This window comes from Pholcus phalangioides, unplaced genomic scaffold, assembly GCF_987345545.1.
Source record: "Pholcus phalangioides strain wild (caught in Gottingen) unplaced genomic scaffold, Ppha-v1.0 ptg000002l_1, whole genome shotgun sequence".
Taxonomy (NCBI): Eukaryota; Metazoa; Arthropoda; class Arachnida; order Araneae; family Pholcidae; genus Pholcus; species Pholcus phalangioides.
In genome coordinates this window covers 17,276,583-17,290,478 of record NW_028301595.1, presented here as the reverse complement: position 1 = coordinate 17,290,478, position 13,896 = coordinate 17,276,583, and the positions used below count along the sequence as shown (strand labels likewise).

The window sequence follows — 13,896 nt, the reverse complement described above, 5'->3', positions numbered from 1 at the left end:
TTTCGGCTTGTTTCGTGGGTATGTGCGGTGCAGAACAAAACAATACAACTGTTTTCATCGCTACTCTCTCTTATATACTCCGGTACCTCTTGGTCGCTCCACAATGTGCGCAGTATTACTCCTCTTTCCCTACGAGGAAAAAAAGTCGTCACAAGCAGGTGCAACTCCGCAAATCTACCGCTATATTACCACATGTAAACGGGATTTTAAAAGGGGGGGGGGGGCGAGAAAGACAGGATATTTTTTCCTCCATTGTTGCTTGTGGCGGGAAAGAGGTAACTTGGTTCTCTTGATTTGAGCAAGGTTGCCATATTTTGGATGACTTATGTAATGAGAAAATGCACGTATTCCCCCCGTATAAGTGGATTTTAAAATTGTACTCTAACCCGCCTTCTAATTTTGGTAGTACAGTACTGAGACACCTTTCATATGATAGAGCATCACTAGAATCTGATTTCCAAAGAGGGCTGCTTCGCTTTCTTTTGAGACTCACCGACAGTAGCGCTGAAAGTCGACCTGAAGGCATCGTTGCAGAAGCGGTGGATGAAGCTGCTCTTGCCCACTCCGGAATCACCCACGAAGACGATCTTGAAGATTCTGTCTGGAGTTAACAGAGGAGGGATGTTCTTTGGAGAGAGAAGAAGGAGGAGAAAATGTGAGGAATCAGATCTCATAACTCCATTTTTTGTTCTTCAATGTACAGAATTGTTTATTTATTTTGAATTTCATTCATTTTTACATGATGTTCAAATAATCGCCATCTTTTAGAGACTCAGAAAAAAATTGAATTGTTTTCGTTTTTTTTTACCTCGTGATTGCCTAGTTTGTGTGGATCGTTGATCAAGGATCTCGCATCGAGCGACTCTATCCGTCTCATCGAATGTCCGGCGTATCTTCTTCGAAGCCTGCAACATTAAGACGCATTCGTGATTGTAGGCAATGGCGTGTTTTCAGGAGGGAAGGGGCATCACCTCCTAGAGATAGAAGGCCTCTGCACTGTTTGCCATAAACGTCATTCAGACTACTTAGCAAGTTTGCCACATTTTGAAACACAGCATCCTATTTCGTTTCTTCTTATTTTGGCGTAGAATCATCCTGATTGGCTCACAAATACCGCATAGTGATTGGATGTGGGGGAATAGAAATCGCCAATTCTGAACCCGATCATTTCTTTTCCTCACAACGATGATACTAATTTTTTTTCCCTGAATACTCTGAGGTGAAAATGGACTGCTTACTGACGTCACAAGCTGAGTGCGGAGGTCTTCTATCTCTAGGAGGTTCTGGAAGGGGGGGGGGTCTTGACCAACACCATCTATAGCAGAAGGACGAAGCTCGTGACGTGACTGAAGAAGGTCATCTCACCTACAGTCATTGGATGTAGCTACTACTAAAAAAAGAAGGGTAAAGATGGCGCATGCGACGGCCTGCTGACTTTGATGACTGAGATGACCTTCTTCAGTGACGTCACGAGCTTCGCGCGGAATCCTCTCTGCTATAGATGGTCTTGGTTTAGCGGGCCAGGGAGGCAAGTTTAGAGGGGCGGCAAATTTGAGGATTGATTGGGCCAAGAAAATTAGTAGAATGGAAGTAGGGCAGTAAAATTTGTATAACACTCAATAAATTCACGTCTGCCCAGACAGCTAGCGGCAAGGCCAGTGAGTGACTAAAAAGTGACTTAGAGCACGTGAATGATCAAAAGCAATGACCTGCAGCGCGAGGGATCAAGCCAGGTGAGTGAGTTAGATCGTGAGAAAGCTTGTGAAGTTCCAAAACAGTGACCTAGAGAGCGTGAAAGCATGTCAATGATCAAAAGAGTGATCTACAGAGCAAGGGACAGGTCAGTCAGTGACCTGGAGTGGGTGAAAGCATGTGAATGACAAAAAGAGTAACCCAGGAAGTTACCCTGCCAGTGAGCAATCAAAAAAGCGTGTACGAGCATGTGAGTAATCAAAACAGTGCAAGCATGTGAATGATTAAAAGAGTGATTTAGAGAGTGTGTGTGAGCATGGGAGGGACCAAAAAAGAGACACAAGTGTACTTGCCGGAGTGGGGGGGGGGGATGCCAAGCGTCTTATAGCACAGGGTGACGATTTCGAGGAAAGAGTAGTCAAGAATATTAGACTAGAATGGAAGAAGGGTGGCAAAATTCGCGTAGCCCGCATGTGTTGTTGGCCTGCCTGATGTTTACGGAGAGACTTTTTCCCCCATTTGAAAAAGTCTCTTCGCATAGAACAGGCAGGCCAACAACACGATACTAACATAACATGGAAATTCAAAAATCTCCATCTTTACTTCAGAAAATGGAAGAAAGATGGCAGCACGAACACAAAACAAGCGCAACTCGATAACATAAATACATTAGACTACACATGCACTCAGAACACCCATTCTGGCATGTGCCGATTCGTTAGAAATTCCGTAGAGGAATGTACACGATGGCCCAGTGCCTATTTTCAATGGCATTTCTAAAACTACTCTTCCTTCTCATAAGCGGCTACAAGTTTTTTGACTAGGGGGGGGGGGGAGGAATCACCGAGGATGTGTTTAGCGAAGGGGGGGGGATGTGATCCAGCTTTGTCCCCCTCCTCCCTTGCCCCTTCAAAACACGTTTAAGTGAACTGGGGGGGGGGATCATCCGTACGCGCTCCCCCATTGTCTTCGCTTATGGGCCTTCTGACCAAGCACAACCCTGGTCTATTGCCATGGCGGGTGTTTTCACTATCATTTTGGTCGATATATTGTTTCTACCAGAATATCAACGTATAAGCTAATGAAATTTTCGCATCGATCTTTCAAGCGTGAGTCTGTCTAATGTTCTGTGTGAACTGAGTGCTGCCACCTATATTTCTAATTGTGAGCGAAGTGTAGTGAATGAACATTTGTATCGTTGTATGGTCTGTTGCTCCTTTTTTGGCGAGACTTTGTTTTTTACAAAGAGATCAGCTCGCATTTATGTCAAGTTGGAAAACCAATTCCAGCTAACCGCTAACTGTGCAGTTTGCGGGGATAGAACCTGTGTCGTCACCACGGCCCTCTCAAGGAGTGGGCTGGCAAGGCTCTAGCCCTGGGGCCCGGGATGATTTTCATTATTTTTTTTTGTTTTTCACGCTATAAATCCACCATAAAGGGGCCTCGTGAAAGTCTGGTCGGGAGGGGGCCGCAAAAGATCCCAGCCTAGGGCCCTACTTCAGGATGTGGGGGGGGGGCATGGTCCTCACGATGCTAGTCGACCAAGACGCCCACACGACCCTACTACCTTGATGCTATTGAAATGACTGTCTACGTCATGCAGGAGTTCAATGAAGGTGTAAGGACGACAATGTGTCCATGCGCAACATTACATCACATACCCAACTCCAGTCATATCGCTATGCTGCCGTTAACGAGTTGGGTTGGAAATGAAGGTACTATCCGGTAGTCACCTCAAGCTCGTTTTAGGGGGAAATTTCTTGTTATCTAATATATTCTTCTTTATTCTTTATCTTTATTCCCCATATCCGTTATCTCTATTCCCCATATCCGTTATCTCTATTCCCCATATCCGTTACCTTTATTCCCCATATCCGTTATCTTTATTCCCCATATCCGTTATCTATATTCCTTTTATTCCCCATATCCGTTATCTCTATTCCCCATATCCGTTATCTCTATTCCCCATATCCGTTATCTCTATTCCCCATATCCGTTATCTCTATTCCCCATATCCGTTATCTCTATTCCCCATATCCGTTATCTTTATTCCTTTTATTCCCCATATCCGTTATCTTTATTCCTTTTATTCCCCATATCCGTTATCTTTATTCCCAAGTTCGAAATTGGGACTTAACGACGACGAACATCTTGATACCACGCCACTCGGGCCATACAACATTACACTGTTGAATTTGGACCCTATAATAGAAGGATCAACCCGATATATTAAGTAGGTATAATGGTTTTATATCGCTTCGGCTCGGCTCGTTGCAAACGTTCTCTTACTTGTGCGTCGATAACCTGTTCGTTGTTTTCAGCGAATGAGGTCTCGCCTGGTCGTCCTCTTCACGCAGGTTGCAGCCGCCGTCTTTGGAGACGGAACTGTGGTTGAGATTGTTCTGGACGTCGTCTTTGCGTTTCGAGTCCGGCGGGTGAGTCCTGAAATAGTCGTCGTCAACTTCGCAGTCGTCGTCCAAACTCGGATCAGATGCCAGAGGGTGAGTAAATGAGCAGATCCTGCGAACAATCAATCAAACACGCATGTAACAATGTTTCAGTGTGACACTGAAAATTTCTCTCAGAAGGGTTTATTCATGCCACGGGTGCTCAACCCCTTTAGAAGAGTGCGGGCCACTTCATTGGTTTGAAAACGGGTCGAGGATCACTTAAGTAGGTGCTCTGGCACAGTACTGCAGCCTATAGGTCACTTACGTTGGCCTGCATGGCTTTTCTTTTTCTTTCAAACCGAGCACAACTCAGCCATCTATAGACATGGGCAATTTAACTAGCTAGTGAGTTGCGTTTGGTTTGAAAGAAAAGGAAAGAAAGAAAAGCCTGCGCAGAAAGGCCAACGTGTGACGCGGACAGCTTAAGTGCTCTGGAACTGTGCAGCGGGTCACACTCAAGTGATCTGTAAATGTGCCACTAGTCGCTTAACTAATACGCGAATGAGCCGCTTGAGTAACCTGGAACTGCGCCGGGGGTCACTAAAGTGATCTGTGAATATGTCATGGGACATTTCAGTGATCTGTAAATATTTCACGGGTTACTTCAGTGTTCCGGTAATGTGCTGCGGGCCACTTGAATGATCTGTAAATGCACTGCACGCCACCACCACTACTACTACTACTAAACCACACATGCACCTCGTCCATATTCCTCTGCGGAATTTCTAACGGATTGGTGCATGTACGTGTTGTGAACCTGCGTGGAGTTTGTTTCTGTGTAATGCTTATTATGTGTAGCGTGCTGCCATCTGCCATCAATTTTTCTAACTATGAGTGAAGTGAAATGATTGAATAATTGTATCGTTGTAGGCCTGTTGCTCTCTGTGGCGAGACTTTTTAACGGGGGGGACCGGCCCACATTTGAGCCTCAAAGTTGAGAACCACGAAAAATCAATTTCAGCCGACCGGGATCTGAAACTGCTGCGGGTCACTTAGGTACTATGCAAATAGGCTTCTGGTCACTTAAGTGATCTGTTTATGTGTTGCGTAGTTCGTGCTTCACAAAGTTGGGTTTGAGGTCGTGGGCCACATTTCGCCCGCGGGGCCTTGGGTTGAGCACGTATGGTTTACTCCATTCGCAAAATACATATGAAGGAATTTATACTGAATAAATGCGAATTATTACCGTGATTGGTCTTGGCTGAGCGTGGGGCCCGATGTTTCGTCGTCATCCGGCAAGCTGCTGGAAGATGGTATCTCGTTGATACGGTGGAGTTTGGTCTTCCGGAAGTTGCTGCAGCTTCTCAGCACCGGAGAGCTGAGATTACAAGTTACGAGGGCGGCATCGTGCCTTTTCAATCCCCTGGAACCAACACCATCGGCAATATCGTCACCGCTACGATGTACTAGGCATTTAGCTGATGAATTCTCAACCTCTGTTGAAGATGAGTCGTCGTCGTCCGTGACATTCTAGAAGAAATCAGTGTTACACGAAAAAGATTGCAGGGTGTCCCGGGAGCGTAATTCCATACCGTACATAGGATTTTTAACATGGGATGCGCCTCATTGGCTAAGATCACTATTACGTCACCAAATCGTCACACCCGATCGTGACTTCGGAACTCGATGTAATGCGCATGCGCGACATATTTATTGGCGACTGTTGGTTGGCGCCAATATACTTCCTGGCAACGTTTAATAATACATATACCTAATTTTAGCTGCAATCAGCGTGTACCAGTCGGTGTAATGGTTAAGAGTACAGGGGTAGTGCATCGAAGGTTGTGGGTTCGAATTGCAATGTAAACCCACTCGAATTCTTTTTTTAATAGTGTTACCCGTGGTCTGTTTTTGGAATATCTTGTTTCAACTAATAATTTTTGCCATATTTCCGGTTGTGGTGACAACATAGTTGATAGTTTCAGTCCGGGGGCAGGGGCCCCCTGTAACGGCCGGAGGAGCGAAGCGACGTCCGAGCGTTCGTTCGGGTGGCGAAGCCGTTTGCGGGCCGCAGGCCCGCGCCGAACGAAGTTCGGCCTACATTTATTAATAAAGTAGTCGGAAGCATGTTTTTTTGAGTTGTGATATTATATTGTATATCATTAATATGATAATCATATTATGTTGCTATAAAATTTTATATCTTTGTAATATTTCGTGATCTTTAATGAATCCTGTTGTTTGGCGATAAGTTGCCAAACGTAACAGCCATTGCTCCGAATCGGTAATGTTCGGCTCTTCGGCTAGTACGTCACGAGAAAGTTTCGGAGTTAGAATTTCCCTCGATCTTAAATGACGTCATTGTGATCTTCGCCAATGAGCGTATCCCAGGTTAAAACCTGTGTACATAATGGAATTGTGCGTCCCGGGAGCTCTACCGCAAAAAATGATACGAGGGGCGATAGAAGATGTAAAGACGAACAATGATTTTTCCAGTGGAACCTGGGGTCGCAAATGACTTTCCTTTTATGACATGCTAACATGCGATTCAAGCCAATAGCGTCAAAAAAACGTCCTAAAAGTATCCCCGGGTCTGAAATGGCGGAAGGGTGGGGTAATTCCCTCACATGTATTGGAAAGGAAAAACACGATATCTTTCAATTCGTAATTGCCTGTGTGACTGCGGAGAATTTTTTCCTCATATCTCACATCAAGGATGTAGCGGGGGTGGGGGAAAGCGAAATGTGAGAAAATGACCGAAGAAAGGAAAAAAGATGGCCAAACCTATTGTTCTATCACTTTGGTCCCGCCCTCCCCCCGAACGAAATTTCTGGCTACGCCCCTGTCTCACATCATATATGAAATTTCCAGTCGAGCTTCATGATATGAACGAAGTTGCCATATTTTGGCAACTTTTGGGTTAATCTTTCGAATAAGTAGGTTGCTACCTTGGGTTCCATTGCAAAAAATTTTTTGTCTTGACGTTTACTATCAACCCCCTATTAGTGATAGAATTCTGAGATACCATGTATATATTTCTATCTTGGGACAGAGTAGGAGCCATGTTCTGGTTTGGTGGTGGTGAGATACAATGTATATAAATATTTGTTAGATCAGCATAAGTACCCCTGTCACCTTACTATACTACTACTACTGCTTAGCCTTAAACAACGTTTACACGCATTAAGTGATTAAGTAGTTAACTATATTTCAAGTTGTCTACATACTTTAAAATGTATGCAGACGATAAAGACCGTTTTCACTGGTTTAGTTGGTAAGTAATTAAGCAATTTAGTAATTCGTGGTTAAGTAGAATAGAGTCGGATCTATTTTTTTTCCCTCGATTAAGTAAGCATGATGCGCATGCGCAAGTGGGCGTGGTCTCGTATAATGTCTTATCCAATGAGCATTTACTAAATCGCTTAAACGTGTGGACACTTCTTTGAGCACTTGACAACTTAAAATTTAGTTAATTACTGAACCACTTGACGTGTGTAAACGGGACTTTACATGCATCTCGTAAATATTCCTCAGTGGCATTTCTAACGAATTGATACATGCAGGAACGTGTCGTGCATGTATAATGCGTGTTCCTAACGCAGTGGCTCTCTGCGTGTGCGTCGCGGCTCCTTGGAGTGCAGCCAACAATTTTCAGGGGTTCGCGATGAGCTGCTTTTATTAATGTGCGCCTATTCGATACCATGAAGCAGTTCTTTGTTAGACTATTCTGGAGACGCGTAGGGCAAGGGAGCCGCGGGAGACAAACTTGCCCTAACGTATTTATGTTGTCAGAGCTTGTTTCTTGTTTTACACTTGTTCCTGTTATACTCTTCCTATTACATATATTGTTATGTTTGTTTCCTCTTATACTGGTGTTGTCATCTGTCTTTCACGTTATGAATTAAAAATGCCTGATTTTTCGTGGAATGTAAGTATCGTGTTGAAGGTCTGCCTGCTCTCTCTCTCCACGGAGAGACTTTTTCGAATGGGACACCGGCCTTTGACACCCTGTCACCTAGTATCATACCATTCGTTTTTCTGCGCATTATTTAGGAATATTGAATCTACTCACCAATGGTGTCGTTGAAACTGTATTTTCCAGTTCGTCTTTTTCATCGAGGAGTTTCAAGTTTATTTCCCTGAAATATATATTTTTTCAACAGGTTAACTTAGCAATAGAATATCGAAATAAAAGCCGTTGAAATATCACAACGTAGAATTTTAAGAGGGGGTTGTTTCACGAAGAGAATCTGAAAGGAAAAATTTTAGGGCCGATTCTAAAATTGAAGAAATATCAGTGAAAAAAAGAGGGAAATTTTTAGCAGTGATAGGGACGTAATTCGTAAAATACAGTAATATCTCGACAAGTGGAAAGCGCAGAGGCCGATAAAAAAAACTTCCGACTTATCGGAAATTCCGATTTCAGATTGGGAAAAAGGAAAAATTTATTAAAATAACAACGCTATATACCATAGTCTCCCAAACTTTTTGTTCCATCGCCCCCTTCATCAGAAATTTTTTCTTCTCATCGCCCCCCCAACTCAAGTAAACCCATAGGATCCTATCTATGTTAAATCAGTAGGTTCTATCGCCCCCTTGGACCATTCCATCACCCACCAGGGGGCGATATTGCCCACTTTGGGAAACACTGCTATATATGAATATCGCACTAATGACTATCTTACTAAAACATGTCATACTACTGGGGATGAAGAAATCTGAAAAAAAAACAACAACAACAACATAAGTTACTCTAATTTCATCATTAACTATCGAATATCATTATTAACTATCGAATGAGAATATTAAGAAATAAACTAGACGTTCAATGTTGTACAGTATTGTGGAAACGAACGCGTACATGATACTCGTATAAATGTGAAACGAGAATCATAAGTAAAATATATACGAGATTATTTCCGGTCAAAAAATGCAGTGAATTTTGACTGTTTATCTTTTCATTCGTGAGAAAGTCATTCAAATTTTGCAAGCAGACAAATGAATCTGCTAAATGCTAAATTCTATGACTAAATTATGAATTTTATTGCTAAAAAATGCTGCTTTTTAAAAATTCCTCTTATTCTCAAAAACTTCGAATTAAAGGAAGAAAAGTTCAAGTTATGAAGGAAAATTTGAACACTAAAATACGGGGAAAAGTTCTGTGGCTGAGTGAAAACTTCGAGTTGAACCACAGAGTAATAATACTATAGAGTGCGCGCGAGGGGTTACAATGTGAAGCAAAGATCCGGAGTCACGTGATTCCGGTCGAAAGGCTGGTCAGGGAATCTCGCTGGCAATGCTTTCCTTATGGCTGTTCGTATGACGATCTCCAAGGCTGTCTTATTTTTCATTAGAATGGTCACCACGTGTGCAGCTTTCGGATGTTCTGAACGGTTTAGGAAAGGAGGAACATTATCCTTTCACAAAGGAATACTTTTTTGCTTATTCCCCTTCTTATAAATTAAAAATTGGAATATTAAATTGACGATGCAATGGATTTCTGACGTAATCTCAGTTTCTAACGACTCCATTTTGGATTTAATTCAATTAAAGTTCCAAGTTTTGGTAAAATTCAAATGTCATGAATCATTATTAAATGTTTTAATAGCATTTTTGGCAATAAGTGATTGAAATTGTGAGTTTTATGAAGTTTTAACTGAAATATACGTCTCCGCAAGATTTGGCGAGATTTGGCGAGCTAGTGAGTTCATTCGAGTTTTGCTCAACTTGGAAGAAAATATGCTTTTCAGATGGAGAAATTTATGAAAAATATTCTATTTAAATAGAACGTGAGGAAAACTCCCCCCCCCCTCTAGACAATTGCAGTTTTGCATAAAAATGCATAACAACCTCTAAAAATAATAGTATTTTTACCCCTCTTCGTAACGGTTATGTTTGCATATGCTGATAAATACAGCAAAAGCCAACATGAACTAAGCCGATGAAAAAAAATCTCTCTCTATCTTCGCATTTATTATTAATTTAATTTTTATGGCGAAATATGTGTAGTGCACGCATCTCATACGGACAGAACTAAGTTGTTGAAATAAAGTGATATTTCAGCATGGATTTTTTCCATATTCATTAAACTTACTAACTTCATTTTGAGAATTATTCGATTCATTCGTAAAAAGTGATAAATGCTACGAAATTCATCAAACTTACTAAAAATATTGGTAATTATGCATATATTTACCAACTATTATGCATAATTTCTGAAGATAACGCGCACTACGGATTTATCAAATTTACAGTAACATAAACATTATATATTTGTTGTATACAATATTTTGTTTCCTGTGTGTGTATAGATATTTAGAAAGCTATTAAAAACTGTGCCAAAAAAATTTATTTCATGAAATTTATACTGTTTATATTCACTTCCTTCAAATATTATATATTCAATTAAAATTTAAAAACCCATGTGTTAAGAAATTATTAAGAATTATCACTTAATGGAAAATAAATAAATTCCGTTTTCCAATATTTGTTTATTTTATAGAATTTATTTTTTCAAATCTGATACTCCCTAAATATTTCACATAAAAATGAGTGAAATTCATTGAAAAAATGAAGGAAAGTTTTCATCAACTTGATCGAATTGAGTCAAATTTCGTTACAGCAACATCCTAGCTTCTGCGAAAACGCGCCAAATGTAATAGCGCAGAACCTGTTCTTTCCCCGACAATACTGCTCATCTTTTCTTCACGTTCGACAAGTTTTATGAATAGCGTGCGCGGTCTATTTATATCTTAAGTCTATGAGTTGAACAGATGTTCGAGCTATCGGAGTCCGACTTATTGCGAATCGACGGTAATAGTTGGGGGAAAATATGAGACTTTTTGCGGCCTATAATAATAAGAAAAAAACAAGCAAAAAATTTGCGCTTGTCTTCATCAAACTGAAAAACTTTACCTTGTAATTATTCGGTTAAAAATATAAGAACTCCACGATTGCAGTTCTTTATTTTTACCATTTTACGATTGTTTTAGATGTCTTGGAAATTTCTGAAACACATTTTAACACGCGAAAAAGTACAAAATATCAAGAATTTCAGTCACAAACTGTGGTAAATTTTGGTCTAAAACAGTGATTCTAAACGTGGGCGTTAACGCCCCCTGCGGGAACGACGACGATGGAATGTTCCAGGGGAGCAGTAGAAGCTACGGGTATAACATAGGATCCTATGGGCTAGATTGCGTTGGGGGCGATGGGACAAAAAAGGTTGGGAAACTATGTTCTAAAGTAATTGGGGGGCAACGACAAACAAATATCGACAAACAAATTTTTACTATTTTACATCTTTCTGAACAGTGGAGCTGCAAAATTTTTTATATGTTATATTTCAACGTACTTCATGAAAAGTGCCATCAACGCAATTGAATTTTCCCTCTCCTTTTTTTGCTGGAATTTTTGTGTTGTTGCATATTTTACTTTATTCTCGAAAAAGCAACCCTATTCGGATACTCTTCGTGAAACACAACCTTATAGTGATAATAATTTCATTTTGTTCGTACTTGAGTTCGCAGAGCTGCTGCGCCAGTGTCTCCCGTTCCAGAGCTATTCCTTCGGACACTTTTAGGGCAGCTCTAAAATAGAATTATCAGACAAATAACAGAAATTTCAAATGTCTATATTATCGGAAACAAGGACTCTTACCGGGCTGTCAGGCCGTGGTCTTCTATTTCGTTCTAACGTTTCGCCCGCAGCTGTGGCGGGCATCTTCGGGGTGAGTTTAGTGCTACCGAGTGCCGACGAGGTGCCCTTCTTATCAAATTTTCCCGGGAAAGTTGATAAGAAGGACACCTCGTCTCGGCCAGACTCACCTCTGAAGATGGATTCACTCATCGCCACAGCTGCGGGCGAAACGTCACAACGAAATAGAAGATCACGGCCTAACAACCTGGTGAGTCCTTGTTTTCAATTGGACATGAAATATTGGAAATTCGAATCGCGTAAGTATTAACGTATTACTTAGCGATAGACCAGAGTTGTGCTCGATTTGAAAGAAAGAAAGAAATAAATTACTTGGCGCGATTCCTTCTTTCTTCGAGACTCTTTTTCCTCAGCGATTCCAATTGGCTCCTCATTTCGTCGAGATGGTGATCGGAATCCGCGAGTTTCCTCTGCAAGGCGTCCCTTTCCTGGATGGACGAATAAAATAATAATCGAAAAATTTTGTAAGTAAATATAATGTAAAAATAAACTACAGTTCTCTCCTCTGTTCTGTGAGCTGTCTTTAGCTGTATTTGGAAACGTCTTAACACGTGCATACTCAACCTATGGCCCGAGCCAAATGTGGCCCTAGAGTCTACTCAAACCTAATTTTGTAAAAAATGAACTAAATTATTGTTCATACAAGTATTGTTAGGTTAAACAATGCTTATCTACATCGCGGCCTTTCGCTGTGAATGCCAGTTCCAGATAACTTCATTGGTCAACCAGTCCATTTAACCGCTGTGGTGGTCGAGCGTTCACAGTGATGGACTAGCATCGTGAGTACCCGAAACTGACCTTATTGGTTGCATTTTGCAAGTTTTATAAAATAACTTTTATCACACTTTCATAGTGTAATGCCGGCTTTAGAAAGAAGCACTCAACTGCACAAAATCAAGGAAAAAAGTACAAACAGTTATATTCTTGAATAAAGATGTGGCATTCTACAGAGGGTATTGCGATTTTGGCTTCGCCATTTATTAGGGGTCATTCAAATACTACGTCAGCATCGATGGGGGGAGGGGAGGGGTTTGGGCCATGTTTATTTCCGTAACGCGAGCTTAACGAGTGCTTTCCAGTCACGTTATCTACCACTTCGCATAGCGATGACGATAACGAAGATCGCTATGAGAAAAATCAACCTTTAGCGATGGTGACGTAAATCTATCCCACAATGCACCGCAAACCCCCCAAACACGTTTGAAACGCGGGCTTTAACGATATCCCAGCGTAATAGACTCCTGACCGTTACCTCTTAAAGCCTGTCCAGGAGGTTATGATTATTAAAGGAAAAAGGTTATTATAAATCATATCATTTTTACGAATCGTGTGTCAACGCGTAAAATAGCAAATTTTGGAAGAATTGTGAGAAGAAACAGAAAAATGCAGTTATTATTAATTGATTTCCGATATATGTATATCTACCCGGAGATGATGTCACTCTCCCGTTATTACTATGAAGGTTCCGACAGCGGGTTGATGCGAAGATAAATCCAGGAGAAAAAAAGAATTCAACTGGCCTTTTGCGGGGAATCGAACCCACGACCTCTCACTTGCCGAGTGAGCGCACTAGACTACGAAGCCAACGAATGCTCTTTCCTCAGAGCTCGTGTGCGCTGAACGTGGTCGTACATGGTCCCTGCATCAGCCAGCAGTCCACGTAATAGCGGAGAGCATTACTTAAGGTTACCATATTCGGAAACTACACACGTGGTAGATGCTCGTCTTCCACTATGAAGGTTACTATCAAGGCCCATCGGTTCGAGTCCGGGCACAGAACGTTAGACGAAAGTTCTTTACCTACCGAACCTGGGGCGACCACCGACGCGGATGGAGCCTTTATTTCCCACCCAACTCCTCTGGTTGGAAATTGCGGTATGGCGATACATGATCGGAGTTGGTGTGCGATAAAGTAGATGCGGAAAATGAGAAGGAAGGACGCTTGCGCACGCACGCTTAGTGACGTATTCCAAATTTCCCCAGTAGATGACGCCACTATTCCGACCAATAAAACCGGTACCACACACACAAAAAAAGCAGAAACAGAATAAATTCCGGAAATTTCGACGGCTATTGGTGAATGCGTGTGGGAGAGGGG

At 41.7% G+C, this 13,896-nt stretch overlaps 1 protein-coding gene across 2 annotated transcripts in view; it reads right to left on the bottom strand.

Moving 5' to 3' along the window:
• The window catches only part of LOC149089590 (EF-hand calcium-binding domain-containing protein 4B-like), a 29,244-nt gene that overhangs the window by 6,484 nt on the left and 8,864 nt on the right, over positions 1 to 13,896 (bottom strand). Inside the window, exons 8-14 of one of the 2 annotated variants that reach the window (XM_089239275.1) lie at positions 12,111 to 12,226; positions 11,600 to 11,671; positions 8,155 to 8,221; positions 5,329 to 5,612; positions 3,982 to 4,212; positions 809 to 905; positions 494 to 626 (exon numbers count right to left, since the gene is read on the bottom strand). In XM_089239275.1, the coding sequence (XP_089095401.1) occupies positions 494 to 626; positions 809 to 905; positions 3,982 to 4,212; positions 5,329 to 5,612; positions 8,155 to 8,221; positions 11,600 to 11,671; positions 12,111 to 12,226 (1,000 nt within the window). The remainder of the gene's footprint in view (positions 1 to 493; positions 627 to 808; positions 906 to 3,981; positions 4,213 to 5,328; positions 5,613 to 8,154; positions 8,222 to 11,599; positions 11,672 to 12,110; positions 12,227 to 13,896) is intronic. The other variant, XM_089239285.1, reaches the window with a different exon arrangement.